The following is a 24,957-nucleotide window of genomic DNA, read 5'->3' on the forward strand; positions in this document are numbered from 1 at the left end:
ATGGGGCCTGGTTTCCGTGTTTGCCAGGCTGGGCAGGCGCTGGAAACCAGGTGCGACAGTGTTTGGGCTGGAAAGTGGCAGCTGTTCTCATGGAGGTGGGGCTTTGGCCTTTGCTTTCGCTGGCAGCCCTCTGAGCTCACAGTGCAGTTCCTGGCGGACTTGGGTTTTCTCCTGGGTGGTCTCTGAAGTGCCTTGTCTGCAGACAACCTCTTTCTTTTCTCCTTCAGGGACTGTACATGACAGACAAAGAGTTCTGAAGCAACTGGAAGTCTAGGGTTGCCTGGTTTATAAGAAATAATTTTATAAGAAATAATTTTATCTGAGCACACTTCTAAAATTGCTTTTATCGACATACGTTACCTCTTAATTGAAAGATTTCTTTTTTTGAAGGGTAAAGATGATGAACTGAAAAAAGTGTTGGCCCCTTTGTGGGACCAGATTTCTAAGATAAAAAATAAATATTTCTACTCCGTCAGTGTACGTCAAAGATGGAAGTGTTTTTGGCGGCATGGCTGTTAAACCCTCCAGGATGCCTCAGCCACCTCTCACCACTGAGCGTTTGTCCAGACTTAAAAGTCTGGGTCCACGGTGACAGATTGGCCAAAATAGGGGAATTTGGCCCATTGCCCTAAGGCAACCGGGCCAAAATAGGGGAATTTGGCCCTGTTGCCCTAAGTCAACCAGCAATTTCCCTTCCACATGGAAGAGACAGTCTTTCTGCCATTCTGGGACATTCTGGGCTCCTTGCATTCTAATGTGGGAGGAGAGTCCTGCCTCCCACCAAGACCTCCCCATAGAAGCATCTTCCTAAATAATAAGTGTGTCTGGGCACACAGAGGCCAAAAAATAAGAGAAAGGCCTTGGTGCTTGTCATGTCTGTGGGTTCTGTAAGAAAGCTGCATTATTGTTATAGAAATGGCCACTCTGGCTAATAAACTGTGTAAGGGAGGATGAAGAACATTGGAATTGAGGATCCTCATGTCCTTTGAATACGGAAAAGGAAATTGCATCAAGGGATTCTCAGGAGTAGCAAACCTTGTGTCTGCTTCCCATAACTCCCCATCTTCTTTATAAGTGCTTAGAGGCTAGAAAAGAGGAAGCTTAAGAGTTAGAGGAGACCCTTAACCAGAAGCATATACCATTGAAGGTAAGCCCTTGCGTCCTGCAGACAGACCTGGGCTTTGATCTAGGCTCTCTACTGGTAAATGTGTCACCACAGGCTCCTTAAGCCAGGTGTCACTCAGATGAGCCATATGAAGCACTAGCAGGTGCCTATAATTTGACCTTAATCACCTTGATGTCGAATCAGGTACGCATCCAGAACCATTACTCATAATGGTGCTGATAAGGCAGCTGATGAAGAAACAGCAGTCAAAAAATCTAACCTGAAAAGCCCCTTGAGGGGTCTCTGGCGGGCAGGGGATAGTCTGGTGCTCTCCATCACCAACTGGAATCCCAGCTATGGGACTAGGGTCCCCAGGAAAACTCCCAGTACCAAACCAGGCATCTCTTCACTTACACCCTTGACTGGAGCTTCCAAATTGGTGGGGTGGGGGTAAGAGATGGGTGTTGGGTTTGGGGATTTTGAGACCTGAGCTGCTGTCTGTACAGCAGGAGGTCTTGGACACATTGCGGCGGCAGGCGGACTACAGCAAGTGGTTTCCATGATTAAATGACAGCATTGCAACATCTGTCTTGCTTTAAAGAAACCAGCTGCCATGTTGTGTGAGTTGCCCTAATCCGAGGGTCACAGCGTCAAGGTGGCAAAAGTAGCCTCTGCCGATAGCCAACAAATAGCTGAAGCTCTTAGGGCAGCGGTCTGCACGGAACCGGATGCTACCAAAACCACCTGAGCTGGGAAGCAGAGCCTTACTCAGTTGATCCTCAGATGAGCCCCGCTTGCCAACACTGTGAGTGCAGCCTTACAGAGGACCCAGCCAAGCTGTGCCCAGACTCCTAACCCCCGGAAACTGAGTAAATGTGTTTCAAGCTGCCAAGATGATGATAATATCATTAGGCAGCAATAGATAACTAATACAAGAGGTGAGTGAAGGGCACTGGAGATGGAGTCAGTGTGAGAAGAGAGTCTGGACAGGGACCTCCCTGGTCGTGCATGGTTAAGAATCCGCCTGCCAGTGCAGGGGACACGGGTTCGAGCCCTGGTCCGGGAAGATCCCACATGCCGTGTAGCAACTGAGCCCGTGCGCCACAACTACTGAGCGTGCGCTCTAGAGACTGTGAGCCACAACTACTGAGCCTATGTGCCACAACTACTGAAGCCCGTGCGCCTAGAGCCCATGCTCTGCAACAAGAGAAACCACCAAAATGAGAAGCCTGCGCATCGCAATGAACAGTAGCCCCTGCTCGCCGCAACCAGAGAAAAGCCCGCGTGCAGCAAAGAGGACCCAACACAGCAAAAATTTTAAAAAAATTTGAAAAGGAGAATCCTCCTGCTAATGCAGGGGACACGGGATCAAACCCTGGTCCAGGAAGATCCAACATGCGGCGGAGCATCTGAGCCCCTGCACCACAGTTATTGAGCCCGAGCGCCACAGCTACTGAAGCCCGAGCGCCTAGAGCCCGTGCTCCGCAACAAGAGAAGCCACCGCAATGAGAAGCCTGCGTACCGCAATGAAGAGTAGCCCCTGCTTGCCGCAACTAGAGAAAGCCCGGGAACAGCAACGAAGACACAATGCAGCCAACATTTTTTTTAAAAAGTGGACAAATTTAATGGCTGTATGGCCTTGGGAGGTCACTTAACCTGCTCCTTGGGGCCTCACTTTCCCTGTATGTGGACAGCAACTATTGCTTATGTGCTGCTTACTCTGCGCAAGGCACTGTTCTATGCACTTAACACAAAATTCATTTCAGGCGGTCCAGTGGTTAAGACTCCTCGTCCTCACTACAGGTGGCACGGGTTCGATCCCTGGTCGGAGAACTAAGATCCTGCATGCCGTGCGGCCAAAATAAATAAATAAATAATTTTTAAAGATTCATTTCATTGTCACAATAGCCCTATGAGATAGATACTCATCCCTGTTTTACAAGTGATGAGACTGAAGCACAGTGAGATTATGTAATTTGCCCAAAGTCACATAGCTGCTAAGTTGGAACCGAGGCAGCCTGGCTCTAGCATCCATGCTTTTAATCAGGTTGATCTTTTTTTTTTTTTTTTTTTTTTTTTGCGGTACGCAGGCCTCTCACTGTTGTGGCCTCTCCCGTTGTGGAGCACAGCCTCCAGACGCACAGGCTCAGTGGCCATGGCTCACGGGCCCAGCCGTTCCGTGGCATGTGGGATCTTCCTGGACTGGGGCACGAACCCATGTCCCCTGCATTGGCAGGCGGATTCTCAACCACTGCGCCACCAGGGAAGCCCAATCAGGTTGATCTTGAGTGCTGCTGCTGACAGGGCTGGCACCTAAGACCCGCCTAATACATGGAAGTTCCCATTCCCTCCATGTGGATTAAGAAAGTCCTAATATGGGGGCTTCCCTGGTGGGGCAGTGGTTGAGAGTCTGCCTGCCGATGCAGGGGACACGGGTTCGTGCCCCGGTCCGGGAAGATCCCACATGCCGCGGAGCGGCTGGGCCCGTGAGCCATGGCCGCTGAGCCTGCGCGTCCGGAGCCTGTGCTCCGCAACGGGAGAGGCCACAACAGTGAGAGGCCCGCGTACCGCAAAAAAAAAAAAAAAAAAAGGAAAGTCCTAATATGGCAGGTATTCAATGACAGGCCAAGGGGTGGGGCTTTATTCCATAGGTAATTGGAAACCACTGAAATGCATCATAGACACACAGTAGGTGCTCAATATCTGTTGATTTCTCTGAGCAAGGAATGACAGGAAGATACCATCCTCTGTGGGCAGAGTAGACCTGATTATGGGTGTGTAATGCAATAAGAAAACAGAAAAACACAATATTAACAAGCAAATGTAATATTATCATAGCAAAAGACTGGAGATAGCCTACATGTCTATATTAGTTATCTATTGCTGGGTAACAATCACCCCAAAACCTGGCTTAACACATTTCTTGTCTGACACCTGGACTGCAGCCTGTGAGACGTGTGGAGACAGAATACCCAGCTAAGCTGCACCTGGATTTCCCACCCACAGAAACTGAGACAATAAATGTGTTAAGCTGCTAAGTATTGGGGGTAAGGTGTAGACGTGCTCTCTTTCGCATAAAATGGGAAGGGGAAAATATACTTTATGTGCATAAAATATCTGGAAAGATATATAGGAAACAGCACCCCACAGGTTGCCTGCAGGGAGAGACTGGGTGAGTAGGAGACAGGGATGGGAGGGATACTTACTTTTACTTTACAAGGTTCTGCACTATTTGAATTCGAACCATATAAATGTACCATCTTTTCAACAAAAGAAAATCTATGTTTAAGAGGTCATCTGTCATCCTAACACCCAAAGATAGCATGGTTAACATTTTAGTGTCTTCTCATGTTTTTCCTATTATATCTATATACAAGAAATATTTTTCGGGAACTCGCTGGTGGTCCAGTGGTTAGGACTCGGCACTTTCACTGCTGTGGCCCAGGTTCAATCCCTGGTCAGGGAACTAAGATCCCGCAAAAAATAAAAAAAATTAAAAAAATAAAAATTTACAAACAAGGGCTAATTCTGTCCTACTGTTCCGAAACTTTTTCACTTAATATAACAATTTCTGGACTTTCCTGGTGGCACAGTGGTTAAGAATCTGCCTGCCATTGCAGGGGACACGGGTTCAAGCCCTGGTCCTGGAATATCCCACATGCCAGGGAGCAACTAAGCCCGTGCGCCACAAATACTGAGCCTGTGCTCTGGAGCCCACGAGCCACAAATACTGAGCCCGTGTGCCACAACTACTGGAGCCTGTGCTCCTAGAGCCCATGCTCCACAACAAGAGAAGCCACTGCAGTGAGAAGACTGAGCACCGCAACAAAGAGTAGCCCCTGCTCGCCGCAACTAGAGAAAGCCAGCAAGCAGCAATGAAGACCCAACGCAGCCAAATACATACATACATACATACATACATAAAACTAAAAAATATATATATAACGATTTCTCCAGTTGCTGAACTTTTTTGGTAACATTTGGAATGACTTCATAGTATTCCATTAAACGAACAACTTACATATTCAAGTCCCCTATTGCTGGACGTTTTGGTCTTTCTAATTTTTTGCTATTAAAGCCAGGCATTAAAAGGCATTGCCAATCAGCCTTAAGATATCTGGCAAATCCAGTTAGCCCGAACATCTGTCCTCTAAGCCTCCTGGGTAATGTGGTTTTGCTGATGGTGGGCAGAGTCCAACCCAGCCTAGCACCCGGGTTCAGCAGGCACTTGGCCCCAGCAACCTGGGGTTGGTAAGTCCCAGTCACTTGTTTCCCAGTTGCCTGAGTTGCAGATTTAGAACCCTCCACAGTGAGCAGGTGAGTACCAAACACAACTCCCTTCTGGTGGCTGGACCTTGGGGCCTTGGGCTGGGCACCACCTGGTTATGGAGCAGTGAACAGTGGGCAGCAGCCCTGGGGATTCAAATGCTCACAGGCCAGGCTGAGCTGAGCAGAGTCACTGAGTCAGCACAGCAGGGGAGCTCAGGGCCTCTGGAGGAGGGTTGGTGTAAGTATGTGCCTCCCTGCAGCAGGATCCTGGGGCCCCCGGGGATAGGGTCAAGGAGAGAGGAACTGTGTTTGCTGTCCCTCCCAAAATCGCACATTAGGCAGCATGGTGTAGAGGAAAGAGCATGGGTTTGGGGACTTCCCTGGTGGTGCAGTGGTTAAAGATCCGCCTGCCAATGCAAGGGACACGGGTTCGAGCCCTGGTCCGGGAAGATCCCACATGCCATGGAGCAACTAAGCCCGTGCACCACAAATACTGAGCCTGCGCTCTAGAGACCGCAAGACACAACTACTGAAGCCTGCACACCTAGAGCCTGTGCTCCACAACAAGAGAGGTCACTGCAATGAGAAACCCACGCACCGCAACAAAGAGTGGGCCCCGCTCTCTGCAACTAGAGAAAGCCCACGCACAGCAACTAAGATCCAATGCAGCCAATAAATAAATAAATAAACAAACAAACAAATAAATAAATAAATTTATGTTAAAAAAAAGAATGCAGGGAACTTGAGGCCAGGTGAGAGGATGGACATCTAACCTATTGTTAGAATAGACAGGACACATCACTGTTTAGTTGCAAAAGCATGGTTTTCTCTATGGTCTCATCCCCATCCCATGTGGAGGAGGCACCTGAGCTTGTGAGAAGGAATGGGCAGCTCCACCATTTTACCGATGAACAAACTGAGGCCAGAGTGCCTCAACCAAGGTTGCAGGACAATCAGGAAAACAAAGACATTCTGCCGACAGGTTAAGTCATTGAGGTTTCACATGGCTTGGGCTCTGAAACGGGGCAAGCATGCCCCCTCAGTCTGGTTGGACGACGGGTCAAGGCCAGAGCTTAGGAGTTTAAGGACTTTTTTTTTTTTTTTAACATTTTTATTGGAGTATAATTGCTTTATAATGTTGTATTAGTCTCTGCTGTACAACAAAGTGAATCCGCTGTATGTATACATATATCCTCTTACCCCCTTCCTCTTGCGTCTCCCTCCCATCCTCCATATCCCACCCCTCTAGGTGGTCACAAAGCACCGAGCTGATCTCCCTATGCTATGCGGCTGCTTCCCACTAGCTATCTATTTTACATTTGGTAGTGTATATATGTCATTGCTACTCTCACTTTGTCCCAGCTTACCCTTCCCCTCCCCGTGTCCTCAAGTCTATTCTCTACATCTGTGTCTTTATTCCTGCCCTGCCCCTAGGTTCATCAGAACCATTTTTTTTATTCTCTATATATGTGTTAGCATACGGTATTTGTTTTTCTCTTTCTGACTTGCTTCACTCTGTATGACAGACTCTAGGTCCATCCACCTCACTACAAATAACTCCATTTTGTTTCTTTTTATGGCTGAGTAAAATTCCATTGTATATATGTGCCACATCTTCTTTATCCATTCATCTGTCGACGGACACTTAGGTTGCTTCTATGTCCTGGCTATTGTAAATAGAGCTGCAATGAACATTGTGGTACATGACTCTTTTTGAATTATGGTTTTCTCAGGATATATGCCCAGTAGTGGGATTGCTGGGTCATATGGTAATTCTACTTTTAGATTTTTAAGGAACCGCCATACTGTTCTCCATAGTGGCTGTATTAATTTACATTCCCACCAACAGTGCAAGAGGGTTCCCTTTTCTCCACACCCTCTCCAGTGTTTATTGTTTGTAGATTTTTTGATGATGGCCACTCTGACTGATAAGAGGTGATACCTCATTGTGGTTTTGATTTGCATTTCTCTAATGATTAGTGATGTTGAGCATCCTTTGTGTGTTTGTTGGCAATCCGTATATCTTCTTTGGAGAAATGTTTATTAAGGTCTTCCACCTATTTTTGGATTGGGTTGTTTGTTTCTTTGACATTGAGCTGCATGAGTTGCTTGTATATTTTAGAGATTAATCCTTTGTCAGTTGCTTTGTTTGCAAATATTTTCTCCCATTCTGAGGGTTGCCTTTTCGTCTTGTTTATGGTTTCCTTTGCTGTGCAAAAGCTTTGAAGTTTCATTAGGTCCCATTTGTTTATTTTTGTTTTTATTTCCATTTCTCTAGGAGGTGGGTCAAAAAGGATCTTGCTGTGGTTTATTTCATAGGCTCTTCTGCCTATGTTTTCCTCTAAGAGTTTTATAGTGTCTGGCCTTACATTTAGGTCTTTAATCCATTTTGATTTTATTTTTGTGTATGGTGTTAGGAAGTGTTCTAATTTCATTCTTTTACATGTAACTGTCCAGTTTTCCCAACACCACTTATTGAAGAGGCTGTCTTTTCTCCATTGTATTGTATATTCTCGCCTTCTTTATCAAAGATGAGGTGACCATATATGCATGGGTTTATCTCTGGGCTTTCTATCCTGTTCCATTGATCTATATTTCTGTTTTTGTACCATACTGTCTTGATTACTGTAGCTTTGTAGTATAGTCTGAAGTCAGGGAGCCTGATTCCTCCAGCTCCGTTTTTCTTTCTTAACATTGCTTTGGCTATTCAGGGTCTTTTGTGTTTCCATACAAATTGTGAAATTTTTTGTTCTAGTTCTGTAAAAAATGCTTGTGGTAGTTTGATAGGGATTGCATTGAATCTGTAGATTGTTTTGGGTAGTAGAGTCATTTTCACAATGTTGATTCTTCCAATCCAAGAACATGGTATATCTCTCCATCTATTTGTATCATCTTTAATTTCTTTCATCAGTGTCATAGTTTTCTGCATACAGGTCTTTTGTCTCCTTAGGTAGGTTTATTCCAAGCTATTTTATTCTTTTTGTTGCAATGGTAAATGGGAGTGTTTCCTTAATTTCTCTTTCAGATTTTTCATCATTAGTGTACAGGAATGCCAGAGATTTCTGTGCATTAATTTTGTATCCTGCTACTTTATCACATTCATTGATTAGCTCTAGTAGTTTTCTGGTAGCATCTTTAGGATTCTCTATGTATAGTATCATGTCATCTGCAAACAGTGACAGTTTTACCTCTTCTTTTCCGATTTGGATTCCTTTTATTTCTTTTTCTTCTCTGATTGCTGTGGCTAAAACTTCCAAAACTATGTTGAATAAGAGTGGTGAGAGTGGGCACCCTTGTCTTGTATCTGATCTTAGAAGAAATGGTTTCAGTTTTTCACCATTGAGGACGATGTTGGCTGTGGGTTTGTCATATATGGCCTTTATTATGTTGAGGAAAGTTCCCTCTATGCCTACTTTCTGGAGAGTTTTTATCATAAATGGGTGTTGAATTTTGTCAAAAGCTTTTTCTGCATCTATTGAGATTATCTTTCTTTCTTTTTTTTTTTTTTTTTTTTTTTTTTTGCGGTACGTGGGCCTCTCAGGCTCCGGACGCGCAGGCTCAGCGGCCATGACTCATGGGCCTAGCTGCTCCATGGCATGTGGGATCCTCCTGGACCGGGGCATGAACCCGTGTCCCCTGCATCAGCAGGTGGACTGTCAACCACTGCATCACCAGGGAAGCCCTATCATATGGTTTTTATCCTTCAGTTTGTTAATATGGTGTATCACATTGATTTGCATATATTAAAGAATCCTTGCATTCCTGGGATAAACCCCACTTGATCATGGTGGATGATCCTTTTAATGTGCTGTTGGATTCTGTTTGCTAGTATTTTGTTGAGGATTTTTGCATCTATGCTCATCAGTGATATTGGCCTGTAGTTTTCTTTCTTTGTGACATCTTTGTCTGGTTTTGGTATCAGGGTGATGGTGGCCTCTTAGAATGAGTTTGGGAGTGTTCCTCCCTCTGCTATATTTTGGAAGAGTTTCAGAAGGATAGGTGTTAGCTCTTCTCTAAATGTTTGATAGAATTCACCTATGAAGCCGTCTGGTCCTGGGCTTTTGTTTGTTGGAAGATTTTTAATCACAGTTTCAATTTCAGTGTCTATGATTGGTCTGTTAATATTTTCTATTTCTTCTTGGTTCAGTCTCAGAAAGTTGTACTTTTCTAAGAATTTGTCCATTTCTTCCAGGTTGTACATTTTATTGGCATATAGTTGCTTGTAGTAATCTTTCATGATCCTTTGGATTTCTGCTGTGTCAGTTGTTCTCCTATTTCATTTCTAATTCTGTTGATTTGAGTTTCTCCCTTATCTTCTTGATGAGTCTGGCTAATGGTCTATCAATTTTGTTTATCTTCTCAAAGAACCAGCTTTTAGTTTTATTGACCTTTGCTATTGTTTCCTTCATTTCTGATCTGATCTTTATGATTTCTTTCCTTCTGCTAACTTTGGGGTTTTTTGGTTCTTCTTTCTCTAATTGTTTTAGGTGTAAGGTTAGGTTGTTTTTTTGAGATGTTTCTTGTTTCTTGAGGTAGGATTGTATTGCTATAATCTTCCCTCTTAGAGCTGCTTTTGCGGCATCCCATAGGTTTGGGGTCATTGTGTTTTCATTGTCATTTGTCTCTAGTTTTTTTTTTTTTTTTTTTTTTCTGTGTTGGGTCTTTGTTGCTGTGCACAGGCTTTCTCTTGTTGCGGGGAGCAGGGGCTACTCTTCGTAGTGGTGCACGGGCTTTCTCATTGCAGTGGCTTCTCTTGTTTCAGAGCACGGGCTCTAGGAGCACGGGCTTCAGTGGTTGTAGCATTTGGGCTCAGTAGTTTGGCTCATGGGCTCTAGAGCGCAGGCTTTGTAGCTGTGGCGCAAGGGCTTAATTGCTTTGCAGCGTGTGTGTTATTTTTTACAGTTTTTTTCCTGTAACTGATATCTAGTCTCATAGCGTTGTGGTCGGGAAAGATACTTGATACGATTTCAATTTTCTTAAATTTACTGAGGCTTGATTGGTGACCCAAGATATGATCTATCCTGGAGAATGTTCCATGAGCACTTGAGAAGAAAGTATTTTCTGGTTTTTTTGGATGGAATGTCCTGTAAATATCAATTAAATCCATCTTGTTTAATGTGTTATTTAAAGCTTGTGTTTCCTTATTTATTTTCATTTTGGATGATCTGTCCATTGGTGAAAGTGGGGTGTTAAGAGTTTAAGGCCTTTAAGGCTGGGCCAGGGAACACAAAGCCGAGACTGCAGCTGGGTCTTGGTTCCCAGTCGGCTCTGCCACCCTTCAGCTTCGAGACCCTGAGCAATTAGCTTAATCTTCACTTTCTCGTTTATGCATAAGGAGCTAATAATCCCTGTTTGCTGGGTTGTCCGGAGCAGTAAATGCGATCGTGTATGAAAAGCCCTCCGTCTAGTGCGGCTCCCAGGTAAGCGCTCGTAGACTGAGGCCGCCGCACGCTCCCAGCGGCCGGCCCCGCCCCGGGCCCAGGGCGCGCCCTCCACCCCAGGCGACGCGGGGACGCGGGCGGGTCGAGCGCGGGCTCCGCCCTCTGGCTTCGCCTGGCCCGGCCCGCTCGGCCTCGGCGGCAGCGGTGGTGTCGCGCGAAGGTAGGAGGCCCGCGGCGCGCTCCCGTGGGTCAGCGGCTCGGGCGCGCGGGGCGGGCTACGGTGGGAGAAGGCCGCGGGGCCGAGATTGCGGCGCGCGCGGAGGGCGGGAAGGCGGGCGCGCGCCAGGGGGCGGGCTGGAGCCGCCGTCCCGGCCCTGGAGGCGCTCAGGGCGTACGCGCCGCAACCCCCGGCGCTGCCCGGCTCGGCCTCCTGGAGAGCGCGCCCGGGGCTTTTGCGGACATCCTGCCAGCCGTCCTGCTCCAAATCCTGCCCGGATTCCCGCGGGCTGGGGTAGGCGGCAGGAGGCGGGAGCCTGCCCGGGCGCAGCGGCCTGCAGACAAGCGCCTCTCCGCCCCGGGGGTCCTCTCTTTCCAGGCTGAGCTGCGGTAGGAGGCTTTTCCCAATTGTCACCACCAGCAGCGATAACTTGCTGCGGCTCCCTGTGGGCCAGGCACCGCCCCTGCCCTCCTCGCTTGGGATAGTGTTTCAGTGCAACATACGGAGTCCAAAGTAGCTCCGTTTTACCGATGAGGAAACTGAGGCCCTGAGCAGTCAATTGAACTGCCCAAGATGGCACAGCCTGTGCAGGGATTTGGGCCCTCCTTGGGTTACTCAAAGTAGGGCCTGAGACCCCACCCTCGTGCCAGTCTCTGGGGTTGCCGTTACGATCAGGCTCCCTTGTGATCTTTATGCCAACCCGAGAGGACAGTGCTCTGAGGCAATGTCTGTCCCTTGGTGGCCAGTCTCCCCGGCTCCATCTGGGACCTTGACTTGTCTGGGGGATTGGGACACTGGGGGAGGGGGCCATGAGGGTACCGTCGGTTTTCATCTGAGATTTCCTCTTTTCCTTAGCTAAGCTCACAGTAGGTGCTTAACAAACAAATCCTGTGGCCGGATCAGACCAGAGGCTAAGGCCAGGCTCCTCAGTCAGGAAAGACCTCAGGAGTTAGAACCCCTGGATCTTGGAGGTTTCCTGGACTTAGCTCCTCCTCTCTGGTCTTTCTCTCAAGCCCTGGGGATGGGGGTCAGCCCTCGGAGACTAGGTACCCCTCCCACTCAGGAGTCCCCTGTGGGGGACACTGCCTGGTTTTTACCTTGAACTCCTACGAGGTGTTCAGGTGTTGGGCATGTGTTTGCTGGGGCCCTTATGGGAACTCGGTCTGTGGGTCACGTCAAACATGGCCAAGACTTGCTCTGTGTGACCCCTGCCAAACCGTTTCTATTTTTTTTCATTTAATTTCCTATATTACTACTTGTCTCCTAGCATTTATTCACTCACTCAACAGCTGTTCATGGGGCTTTGGGCCTTACGCCCTGTTGGAGACAGCAGTAAACAAGGACGACCTGGTCCCTGACCTTGGAGCAGACAGACGACATACATGTAGGAGAAAACAGTGAACAGTTACTGGCAGGAACCACTTTGGCTGGGAGGTCAGGGTTCACAGTCTCAGAAGGTCTGGAGTCAGCCATGAAAGGAAGGGAGAAGAGCATTCCAGGCAGAGAAAATGACAGATGCAAAGGCCCTGAGGTCGGAGCATGCTTGGTGTGTTTGAGAATCAAGAAGGCCAGCATGGCTAGAGTGGAATAGCCGGGGGAGAGGGGAGATGAGGTGGAGAGGTAGACCAGGGCTAGACTGAGCAGGCCTTGTTCACTGTGGTAGGACTTTGAATTTTATTTTGAGTGTGGTAGTAGCCAGCTTGGGGGTTGAATAGAAGAGGGATGCGTGAGAATAGACTGGGCTGGGGGACAAGAGAGGAAGTAGGGAGACCCCTGAGGAGCCATCTCAGCAGGCCAGGCAAGCAGTGGCAGTGGCTTATATAATATACATCAGAGACCTAGGGTGGCACCTGGCATACAGTAAACACTCCATGATGGTAGCCATTGTGTGATTGTTTAAAACTTTGGAACCAGGCATACTTCTCACCTGTGGCTTCAGCTCTTCATGGCTGGATGACTTTGAGCAAACCATTTAATTTCACCCAGCCTTCGTGTTGTCATCTGTAAAGTGGGTAGAACAGTACCAGCATCATGGGACTGTCAAGAAGGTTAAAACAGATACGGTACAGATGCGGAAATTGGGGCACAGAGACTGGCTCATGGTTGGCTCAATATTTTTATTATAATTTCTAGTCAGCAACTGGAGAATAAAGAAAGGATAAGTGGGTGAGAGCAGCTGGTATGTTTGAAAGTCATGAGTGGCCTTTGAGGGACTTTTTGGCTAGGGCCTGCAGCTGGACCTGGTAAATGGCAGCTTTGCAGGGTGGTCAAAGGACTAAGCAGGACTGGGGAGGGAGTGAGTGCAAAGGGTGTGTCCTCTGTGTTTATTCGCCCAACCATGGCTGAGGGTCTACTGTGTACCAGGCAGGGTTCTAGATTGGGTAGGGCGCTGGCTGGGGAAAGGCACAGAATAATTCAGTTCAGTTCACCAAGCACACTGGGTACGGGGAGGAGCCAATAACACTAGTGATGATAACACTAATAATAGACAACACATACGCACTATGTAACAGTGGGTAATCATTAAGGTAATTCTAGCTGATACGATAGTGAAATCCTGAAATCTCAGTGGCTTAACACAACAGAAGTTTACTTCTCATTTGTCAAAAGCCCTGTTCGGTGGCTTTCTACATGGTGACCCATGGACCCAGACCCCTTCCAGTTTGTGGCTCTGGCATCCCCTAGGAACTCAGCATTATTTCCTTCCAGCTGGGGGAAGGAGAGAAGTCCTTGTGGGAGGTTTTTATGGGCCAGGTCCGAAGTGGCACACCTTCTTTCTGTCTTAATTCTGCTGGTCAGAACTTGATCACATGGCCATATCTGACTGCAGTGGAGTCTGGGAAATGACTTCTGGCCATATTCCTAAGAAGAATCAGAAATGCTTTTTGGTGAACACAGAGCAGCTTCTGTCACACCATATCCAGGCACATAGCTAAGCCTAGATCATCTTATTTAATCCTCATAATAGAAGCAGGCACTGTTATAATCCCATTTTACAGAAAAGGAAACTGAGGCTCAGAGAGGCAAAGTCATTGGCCATTGGCCCAGGGTCACACAGCTTGTGGGGAGGCACAGCCAGATTGGATTCCTGGCAGGCAGACGCTGAAGCTATAACATCCAGATCTTTCCTATGAGGAATTCAATTGTTCTGAGAATTGGATGGAAGCTGCAGACATTAGAAAATGCACATACACGCAGGGTTTAGATATGGTTTCTTGGGCTTTATAATAGAACCCAGAAGGACTGGAGGGGGAGAACTTTGTGGACAGAGCCAAGGGTTGGAATCACTCAGTGCAAAGGGTTCTGGCATCCTGCTCCCTTCCCCCACCCCCTAGGGTACTGGCTGGGGAAGGGCACAGAATAATTCAGTTCAGTTCACCAAGCACATCTGGGGCCCCCTCTCTGCCAAGCTGGGCGAGCAGGTCTGGAGAGCCTGGCCTGGGGTGTTTGTGGCCTCCCCCTGCTCTGGTTATGGGTGTGCAGCCTGTAGAGGGGATTTCTGGAGGCTGTCTGGAGGTGGGAAAATGGAGTCCCAGGGTTTTGTAGTGACAGCTTCCTGCCTCTGGCTGAGTTTAGTTTTGCCTAAATCTGGCCTTGGTTGCCATGGCAATGTGGAGGCACTTATTTTTTTGGCCCAGTGTGCCCTGTTTCCTGGTTATCCATTTCCAGAGCAGATTCCCTAGTTGGGGGTGAGGGTTCCAGGCTCCGCTTGGACTGATGTACATTTATGCAGCACCTGCTGCATTCCTGGGTCTGACTTAGACACGGTTGGTAGAGCGTTGAAGTGCAAATGCCCCGGTCTTGCCCTTGAGGCACTTATTGGGAGGCTGCCTGGCTTAAGTGCAAAGAACTTAGGGCTTCCCACTTCCCTGCAGCAGTGTGCCACTTTGAATAGGTAAGAGCCCCAACCTCTCTGTGTCCCGGTTTTCTCATCTGGAAATGGGTTGAGGTGAGGATTTAATGAGATAACATGAATGTGCCTCCTATGGGACACGGCATTAGAGCAGAGGGCACCCTGAGGCCGTGGGCCAAGAGGTAGCAGGAGCCCAGACACATGGTGCTAATGACGATAGGAAGGGCAGCCGCCATTTACTCACTGCTCACCACATGCCAGCTGTGGTGCAAACCCCTTACACTGTTCAACCCATTTAATCTTCACAGTGATAGGTGCTGGGAGAAGTATAGTATTGTATTTGTAACAATATGGTTCTTTGTATACACAAAACTCAATGATCTCTATATATAAATATAAATAAATATATAAATAAGAGCTATATACACGTGAGCCTGGAATGTTGATGCCGCACACCCACTGAATGTACTTCCTCTGACAGTCTGGTCACCGGGCTGGCCCACCCTTCCCTCCTCCATACCGCTTTGGGGGTTGTGATGTATTTAATGTGTTCTCTTCCTTTATTTAACTGAACGCTGTGGTAGGTGCTATCAGTTTCATTTTAGAGATGAGGAAACTGAGGCTCAGAGAGGTAACGTGTCCAAGGTCATACTGCCAACAAGAGGCAGAGCTGGGGCTCCGATGCGACCCCATATCTGACCCTGATTTCAGAGCTGACAGCCTAACCACTACACCACACAGCCTCCTTGCCTTAGGGAAGGAACAATGGCAGGCAGCGGGTGGACCTCTGAGCCCCAGGGTCCGGGGTACAGGGACTGTACATTTCGGATTGTCGGATGAATGAAATCAGCATTGATCACATGCTCACTCTGAGCCCCGTGCCCAGTCGTCAGCTCTCTGTGCCCCCAGGTGACTCCATGGGATGGGTGCCAATACGCATCTTATACGAAGACAGGAGGCTCAGATAGGCAAAGTTGCTTTCCCTGGGGCACATAGCCAGTGCGGGGGTGGGGCTGGGAGTTGGAGAAGGGGGATTCAGCTCCTTGCCTGGACTGGGCAGTTCCACAGCCTGCACCTGATGTGGGAAAACGTCATCCCAGCACCCTGTAAAGACATTCTTAGCAAACCCTGTGACCCCTTTTCTGGGTCAGTAAAGACGGTCTTGAAGACTGGCCTTTCCCGCCTCCTGCGTGCTGACCCCACCCCCTGCGCTTGGAGAGGGTAGAGTGTGTGTGCGCGCGCGCGTGTGTGTGTGTGTCCTTTCCCTCTTCTTTCCACTCCTTCCCTTTCTCCCCAACCTCCTCCCCTCTCTCCTCGCCTGCCCCTATTCGTCCTTCCTCCTCCTGTTCCCCGCTGCCCAGCTTCCCGCCCACCCTCTCCTTTCCCCTCCCCTCCCCCCTCAGCCCCGCCCACCTCCCTGATCACGTGGGGGCGCCGCCGGATTTAAGCCTAATCTGCCCAGCGCTCAGCACAGCAGTCTGGCTGTAGGGTGGGCGGGCTGTGTTGGTCTCCAGGGCCCTGGCGCAGGGCCTGGAGAGGGGTGCCCACGGCTTCCACCCCATGAACTTGGGGCCGGAAGGGTCGTTGGAGGCCCAGCTGGCACTGGAGGCCGTTATCCAGGTGGGTCCTCGGGGCTGTGCCCACCCTGTCCAGGGCAGGGGAGTGTGGGCCTAGCAGGAGTGGGAGACGTGGGCACATCTTAGGGGTCCAGGCGTGGGAGAGGTGTGGTGGCGGGGTGCGCAGGGACCCCAGCTTGCAGCTCCCGGCCAGACTGGGGGTAGAGGGGTGCTCAGGGCTCAACTCCGTGACTCCCTTATCCAGTGCCCCTCGAGTGAAAGGGAGTCCCTACTTCCAGATTTTAGGGTTGAGGTGACCTCTGCTGGAGCAGTGGGGTCATCACCCATCTAGGGCGGGAGCTGGATTGGAGCCCCCAACGCTCTGTGCTGCCCTGGGAGGTCTGTGAGTGGGCCGTGGGCTTTGGTTTGCTTCTCTGGCCCCCGAGGGGGCCTCCTTCCCGGGGCAGGGGGCACACAGAGTATCCTCCCATTGGGCTTTTTGTGATTCTAACTCCCAGGCTTCCTTCCATTTGGGGATTTCCCGAGGGTCTCCTGGGCACCCACATCTTTGTTTGGTGCGGCAGGACTTTGTTTCTCTCCCACCCACGCCAGGGAGCCCAAGGTCCCAGGTTCCCCGCAGACCCTCCCTCTTTCCCTGCAGACACTGGAGAGCAGCATCCTGGGGTCGGGCCAGGAGAAGGGCCTGAACGTGCAGGACCCGGCCCAGGATTCCCAGCCCACCTGCCTGCCTGCCCGCATCACGGAGATTGTCACCCGCAACTTCTCCCAGCCTGAGAGCCCAGGTACCACTCCCCTTCACAGACACTGCCTGCATCTCACCTCTTCTCACATCCCCCTCCTCCACAGTCATAATGACTATAATGAGTGCAGCTTCCATTTCTTGAATAATCACTGTGAGGCAGGCACAAGCCTGTGATGGAGGGTCCCATTTTACAGATGAGGAAATGGAGGCTCAGAGGTGTAATTTTCCCAGACTTGTTCTCCATGTGATGCTGCTGGAAGGCAGGGCTGAGCATCCCCTCCTTGCTTGCAGGCAGCCTGCTGCAAAGACTTAAACCCCAAACACCACATTCTCTCCCAGGGAAGGTGTGAGCTGGATGAACCCAAGATTAGACGGGGAGGGCAGCTCAGCTTAGCTCAGGGCTTTGTAGAAGTATAAGGGGTGGCAGTGTCCATTCCCCACCCGGGCAGGAAGGCTGATGGGCCCCTGCTCCCCCTGGAGGGCGGCACCCACACCTCATATGTGGGTTGAGAGAGTCTGGGAAGGGCCCCCCCAGCTACAGCTCCTCGTGGGGACCTGGTCAATCTTCCTGCCTCCAGGGATGGGTAGGGCACCTGCAGGGGGAGGCGGTCCCTCAGGATGCAGGTGGAAGCTAATTGTGTGCCCACTGTCCCTCTCCAGCCCTGCTGCCGGCTACCGAGATGGCATCCATGCTGTCACTGCAGGAGGAGAACCAGCTTCTGCAGCAGGAGCTGTCCCGCGTGGAGGACCTGCTGGCCCAGAGCCGGGCTGAGCGCGATGAGCTGGCCATCAAGTACAACGCGGTCAGCGAGAGGGTGGGTGCTGTGGGGGGCTGAGAGCTGGGCTGGGGGCTCCCCTGCCGCAGGGGTGGGGAGACAGCCAGGGCAGGCCCGCTTCCTGGGCAAAATGTGGGCCCTGGAGTCAGGCCGCCTCCATTCAGATTGTGGCTCTGTCCACTTGAGTGGCCTTGAGCAAATCACCCCGCTCTGCGAGCCTGCTTTCCGTAGCGGGGACAGTAATGTGACATGGAGCTATGAGGAATCAATGAGACGAGGGGATGAAGTGCCTGGAAACTGGGGTATTTCATTCCTGGCTGTCCCGAGCCTGCTTGGGGGGTGGGGCATGGAGAACAAGACCCCTAGAGGCCCCTGCCACCCCTTGAGTCTCTGGGCATCTTCCTGTGCCCCCAGTTACCTGGGCTTGGGGTCCACCCAACAGGCTGGGGTAGGCACAGGCAGCCACAGACCTGCCCTGCTCCCCGTGGGGGTGAGGCCCAGCAAAGGAAGGAAGGAAGGAGAAGCCGGGCCTGCCTGCAAGTCCAGGCAGGATTCACGTCCCCCGGGACCTGTGCTGCAGGGCCTGGGCAGGAGGTCTGTGTGAGTGGAGTACAGGTGGTTCTTAGTGCATTTTCTCCTTTAGGCCTCCAGGCTCGTGGGAAATGACCCTGGGGAGTTGATGGTGGCTGAAAGTTGATGAGAGAGTTGCATGAGGGAGGGAGTGTGTGTGCGGATGGGAGATGTGTGGGTGGTAATAACACTCATCATAGTAGCTGCTGGTTACTGAGTGCCTACTGTGTGCCAAGCATGTGCTGGGTGCTTTACATTTAATGCACCAAGGTCGGGACCATTAGGATGCTAATTTAACAGAGGAGATAACCGAGGCTCAGAGAGGGAAAGCACCCTGCTTGGGGGTCACACAGCCGAGGGCTCTGTGTTACAGTTTTGTTTCCTGGGTATGGGAAGAGGCAACCGGCCTGGAAGTTCCAGGGGGCACCTGGCCCTGGGAAAGCTGGAAGGGCCTCAGACGTGACCCCTGATGTTACAAATGGAAGATTGAAGCTGGCTCAGGGTCCCCTGTGTGGGACTGGCAGAGCTAGGGATGGCTGGACCCCTGAGCCGGGCCTGTCCACACAGGGGCTTGTATACCCGTGATGGGAAGAGGGATCTGTGTTCCTCTGTGTCGTTGTGAGATGTGCCCGTGTCCTGGCATCCGCCTGCCTGGACAAGCCCCTGACGTGTTGGGACTTGCAGAAGAGCAGGATGGTCGCCAGCACTGGGGACCATGCAGAGCTAGTTTTCCCAAGGTTTGCAGGGGGTGTGGCAGGTGGGATGGACGGAGTCTGTATTGTTGGTGGTGGGCCCTGAGACAGCCCCCTCCTAGTTTAGGCTGGTCATCTTTTGGCCCCTGGCACAGTGTCAGGCCCCTGGGGGCTGCCTCTTTTAAATGCCAACTTCTGACTGTCAGTGAGGCTAGCACTGCCCCTCAGGCTGGCATGGGGAGGGAAGAACAGGTGGAGGTAGCGGGTCCCTTTTCTGCTACGACACAGCCGTGGGGCTGGGCCGGTTGGGGGAGCTGCTTTAGTCTAGAAAGTTTCCTTGTGTGGCTGGAGAGGCCCCTGAATAGCATGTAGAGCGAGCCTGGCAGGAGACTGTCCTCTGTCTGAGATGTGGCCCCCTGGAGGCAGGGGCTGCATGACAGTGACCTTGAGGCCTTTTCCTGGGGGTGGGTCCACAGGGAACCTCAGAGCCTGGAGATCACCTCATTAGAGATGGGGAAACAGGCCCAGGGAGGGGACGTGACAGGCCCAAGGTCAGTGGTGGAGCTGGGCCGAGACCCCTGGTCTGGGGCTCTGTGCTCCTGCGGCACGGTCACTCTCTGCTGCCCACTTGTCACTGGGCTGCAGGTGACAGGGCCTGCCCTTGTGGCCATAGCTGCTGCACATGTGCTGGCTTAGGGGGCCAGTCAGTGAGGTTGTTCCGACCCCTTAAACCCCACAGCATCCCTGGGAAAGGGGAGTGGAGGTGAGGTCAGGATCTCTGTCCTATTGACTACATGTAGGGAAACTGAGGCAGGGGCTCCCAGTGGCTACCTCCCAGGTCAGAGGGAGAACCTCAGGGTCCCAGTGGAGGCCCCCGCTTCTTCCTGTCCCTGATGAGCAGGTGCTGGGCGAGGCAGCTGGGATGGGAAGGAGTCGGCTCCACAGGCCAGGCCCCCTGCGCCCCACCACCCCAGTGTCCATGGCAACCTGGACCGGAATGGCGGAGGCTGGGGCAGCGGTTGCTAGGGGAGACAGTAAACTTCTTTCATCCCTGGTTAGGTAGCAGCCTCCTTCCCTCTTGAATTACAAGTAAAATCGAAAGGCTGCTTGGTGAGCAGCAAAGTTTGTGGAAAGGGGTGGGGTGTGGCCAGGAGTGGCTTGGGTCTGGTGGTGAGCACTGGAGAAGCGGTGGAGTACCTGGTGGCTGCAGGAAGCCCTCTAAAGCTGAGAAGCAGACAGCAGCTGGTTCACACAGATGTGCAAAATGCACACAACACAAGCCACAATCAGACCCTCCCCACACACCAAGATAAACCCACCTCGGGGAGACACTCAGATTCACAGAAGCTGCCCAGACACCGCACAATCCCACCCACATGCACAGTCACACACCGTGATATCCGGCATACCCACACCGCAGACAACACAACATTGTCTCACAGCTCCTGGACACCTACAGCCAGACAAAGGTACACACAAGTCCACGGACGCGTGCAGAGCCCAGCTTCGCTCCCCAGGTCCGCCCACTTGTGACTGTCCACACAGTCATATAGACACATGGACACACGGGTGCACACGAAAATGTACCCATCACCCATAGCACAACGTAGACCTTGGACTGCAGCTGCACCTCACCCGGTCCCTGTGAAGGCCCAGCCCCAGAGACACACAGGGTCCCACATGGAGACAGATGACAAGACGCACCCCACCCACACCCAAGGAAGCACTCGCATCCGTGCACAACACACTCACAGCATCTCAGTGCCACTGTCACCACACGCAGATGTGGATGCTCTGCCCATCACCTGACTTAGGTGGACTTCACGCAGATACTGGCCACGGGCCTGCAGCACACCCTCCAGGCGGAGACCCCCTGCACATTGCCTTCTCCTCCACCCTCACCAGATTCCACCCCACATAAGCTGAAGCCCCCAAGCAGCCTCCGTGGGCACAGTTACCCTGCCCAGCAGTGTCCCCGGGGGTGGGCGTGGTTTTGCCGAATATCGGCTTCCCTGTGCACCGAGACCGAACAGAAATACGGAGACAGGGATTTTGGAGGAAGAGAGAGATGGCTTTATTTTTCTGCCAGGCCGAAGGCAAGACACAGCAGGCTAGCGCCTCAAGAACTGTGCCCCCCCTCCTTGGGAATCAGGGAAGATTTTATATGTGGGGCTCGCAGTCCGGGGTATGTGATAAGGATCAGAGTAGTGAAGGTCTTGCATTCTTCCTTTCCTTTGCATTATTTCAAAACAGTCATAGCTGGTGTCAGGTTGCCCAGTAATTGGGGTCCGGCGGTCTGGTAATGGTGTCTGTTTGCCTTGTCCGTTTGCCTCTGGTTTATCAGCTGGTGACCTTGTTTCTTTTTTTTTTTTTTTTTTTTTAAATTATTATTTATTTTTTATTTTTTTTAACATCTTTATTGGAGTATAATTGCTTTACAATGGTGTGTTAGTTTCTGCTTTACAACAAAGTGAATTAATCATACATATACATATGTTCCCATATCTCTTCCCTCTTGCGTCTCCCTCCCTCCCACCCTCCCTATCCCACCCCCTAGGTGGTCACGAACCACCTAGCTGATCTCCCTGCACCATGCAGCTGCTTCCCACTAGCTATCCACCCTACGTTTGGTAGTGTATATATGTCCATGCCACTCTCTCACTTCGTCACAGCTTACCCTTCCCCCTCCCCATATCCTCGAGTCCATGCTCTAGTAGGTCTGTGTCTTTATTCCCGTCCTACCCCTAGGCTCTTCATGACATTGTTTTTTTTCTTAGATTCCATATATATGTGTTAGCATATGGTATTTGTTTTTCTCCTTCTGACTTACTTCACTCTGTATGACAGACTCCAGGTCCATCCACCTCACTACAAATAACTCAATTTCGTTTCTTTTTATGGCTGAGTAATATTCCATTGTATATATGTGCCACATCTTCTTTATCCATTCATCTGTCGATGGACACTTAGTTGCTTCTATGTCCTGGCTATTGTAAATAGAGCTGCAATGAACATTGTGGTACATGACTCTTTTTGAATTATGGTTTTCTCAGGGTATATGCCCAGTAGTGGGATTGCTGGGTCGTATGGTAGTTCTATTTGTAGTTTTTTAAGGAACCTCCATACTGTTCTCCATAGTGGCTGTATCAATTTATATTCCCACCAGCAGTGCAAGAGGGTTCCCTTTTCTCCACACGCTCTCCAGCATTTATTGTTTCTAGATTTTTTGATGATGGCCATTCTGACTGGTGTGAGATGATATCTCATTGTAGTTTTGATTTGCATTTCTCTAATGATTAATGATGTTGAGCATTCTTTCATGTGTTTGTTGGCAACCTGTATATCTTCTTTGGAGAAATGTCTGTTTAGGTCCAATTTTGGATTGGGTTGTTTGTTTTTTTGTTATTGAGCTGCGTGAGCTGCTTGTACATTTTGTAGATTGTCAGTTGTTTCATTTGCAAATATTTTCTCCCATTCTGAGGGTTGTCTTTTCGTCTTGTTTATGGTTTCCTTTGCTGTGCAAAAGCTTTTAAGTTTCATTAGGTCCCATTTATTTATTTTTGTTTTTATTTCCATTTCTCTAGGAGGTGGGTCAAAAAGGATCTTGCTGTGATTTATGTCATAGAGTGTTCTGCCTATGTTTTCCTCTAAGAGTTTTATAGTGTCTGGCCTTACATTTAGGTTGTTATTCCATTTTGAGTTTACTTTTGTGTACAGTGTTAGGGAGTGTTCTAATTTCATACTTTTATATGTACCTGTCCAGTTTTCCCAGCACCACTTATTGAAGAGGCTGTCTTTTCTCCACTGTATATTCTTGCCTCCTTTATCACAGATAAGGTGACCATATGTGCATGGGTTTATCTCTGGGCTTTCTATCCTGTTCCATTGATCTATATTTCTGTTTTTGTGCCAGTACCATACTGTCTTGATTACTGTAGCTTTGTAGTATAGTCTGAAGTCAGGGAGCCTGATTCCTCCAGCTCCATTTTTCGTTCTCAAGATTGCTTTGGCTATTCGGGGTCTTTTGTGTTTCCATACAAATCGTGAAATTTTTTGTTCTAGTTCTGTAAAAAATGCCAGTGGTAGTTTGATAGGGATTGCATTGAATCTGTAGATTGCTTTGGGTAGTCGAGTCATTTTCACAATGTTGGTTCTTCCAATCCAAGAACGTGGTATATCTCTCCATCTATTTGTATCATCTTTAATTTCTTTCATCAGTGTCTTATACTTTTCTGCATACAGGTCTTTTGTCTCCTTAGGTAGGTTTATTCCTAGATATTTTATTCTTTTTGTTGCAATGGTAAATGGGAATGTTTTCTTAATTTCACTTTCAGATTTTTCATCATTAGTGTACAGGAATGCCAGAGATTTCTGTGCATTAATTTTGTATCCTGCTACTTTACCAAATTCATTGATTAGCTCTAGTAGTTTTCTGGTAGCATCTTTAGGATTCTCTATGTATAGTATCATGTCATCTGCAAACAGTGACAGCTTTACTTCTTCTTTTCCTATTTGGATTCCTTTTATTTCTTTTTCTTCTCTGATTGCTGTGGCTAAAACTTCCAAAACTATGTTGAATAAGAGTGGTGAGAGTGGGCACCCTTGTCTTGTTCCTGATCTAAGTGGAAATGGTTTCAGTTTTTCACCGTTGAGGACAATGTTGGCTGTGGGTTTGTCATATATGGCCTTTATTATGTTGAGGGAAGTTCCCTCTATGCCTACTTTCTGCAAGGTTTTTATCATAAATGGGTGTTGAATTTTGTCAAAAGCTTTCTCTGCATCTATTGAGATGATCATATGGTTTTTCTCCTTCAATTTGTTAATATGGTGTATCACATTGATTGATTTGCGTATATGGAAGAATCCTTGCATTCCTGGAATAAACCCCACTTGATCATGGTGTATGATCCTTTTAATGTGCTGTTGGATTCTGTTTGCTAGTATTTTTTTTTTTATTTTTTATTTTTATTTATTTAGGGCTGTGTTGGGTCTTCGTTTCTGTGCGAGGGCTTTCTCCAGTTGTGGCAAGCGGGGGCCACTCTTCATTGCAGTGCGTGGGCCTCCCACTATCACGGCCTCTCTTGTTGTGGAGCACAGGCTCCAGACGCGCAGGCTCAGTAGTTGTGGCTCACGGGCCCAGCTGCTCCACGGCATGTGGGATCTTCCCAGACCAGGGCTGGAACCCGTGTCCCCTGCATTAGCAGGCAGATTCTCAACCACTGCGCCACCAGGGAAGCCCTGTTTGCTAGTATTTTGTTGAGGATTTTTGCATCTATGTTTATCAGTGATATTAGCCTGTAGTTTTCTTTCTTTGTGACATCTTTGTCTGGTTTTTTTTTTTTTTTTTTTTTTTTTTTTTTTTTTTTTTTTGCGGTATGCGGGCCTCTCACTGTTGTGGCCTCTCCCGTTGCGGAGCACAGGCTCCGGACGCGCAGGCCCAGCGGCCATGGCCCACGGGCCCAGCCGCTCCGCGGCATATGGGATCCTCCCAGACCGGGGCACGAACCCGTATCCCCTGCATCGGCAGGCGGACTCTCAACCACTGCGCCACCAGGGAGGCCCCTTTGTCTGGTTTTGATATCAGGGTGATGATGGCCTCATAGAATGAGTTTGGGAGTGTTCCTCCCTCTGCTATATTTTGGAAGAGTTTGAGAAGGATAGGTGCTACCTCTTCTCTAAATGTTTGATAGAATTTGCCTGTGAAGCCATCTGGTCCTGGGCTATTGTTTGTTGGAAGATTTTTAATCACAGTTTCAATTTCAGTGCTTGTGATTG

At 49.4% G+C, this 24,957-nt stretch overlaps 1 protein-coding gene across 2 annotated transcripts in view; it reads left to right on the forward strand.

Moving 5' to 3' along the window:
- Positions 1-16,385: 16,385 nt before the first annotated feature.
- CROCC (ciliary rootlet coiled-coil, rootletin) overlaps positions 16,386-24,957 on the forward strand; it is a gene marked incomplete at its 5' end in the record, with an annotated part of 47,318 nt that continues 38,746 nt past the window's right edge. Inside the window, 3 exons of one of the 2 annotated variants that reach the window (XM_079697978.1) lie at positions 16,386-16,445; positions 17,043-17,184; positions 17,805-17,959. In XM_079697978.1, the coding sequence (XP_079554104.1) occupies positions 16,386-16,445; positions 17,043-17,184; positions 17,805-17,959 (357 nt within the window). Of the gene's footprint in view, positions 16,446-17,042; positions 17,185-17,804; positions 17,960-24,957 lie in introns of those variants that run through there. The other variant, XM_079697979.1, reaches the window with a different exon arrangement.

This window comes from Hyperoodon ampullatus, assembly GCF_949752795.1.
Source record: "Hyperoodon ampullatus genome assembly, chromosome: 2".
In the NCBI taxonomy this organism is placed as follows: domain Eukaryota; kingdom Metazoa; phylum Chordata; class Mammalia; order Artiodactyla; family Ziphiidae; genus Hyperoodon; species Hyperoodon ampullatus.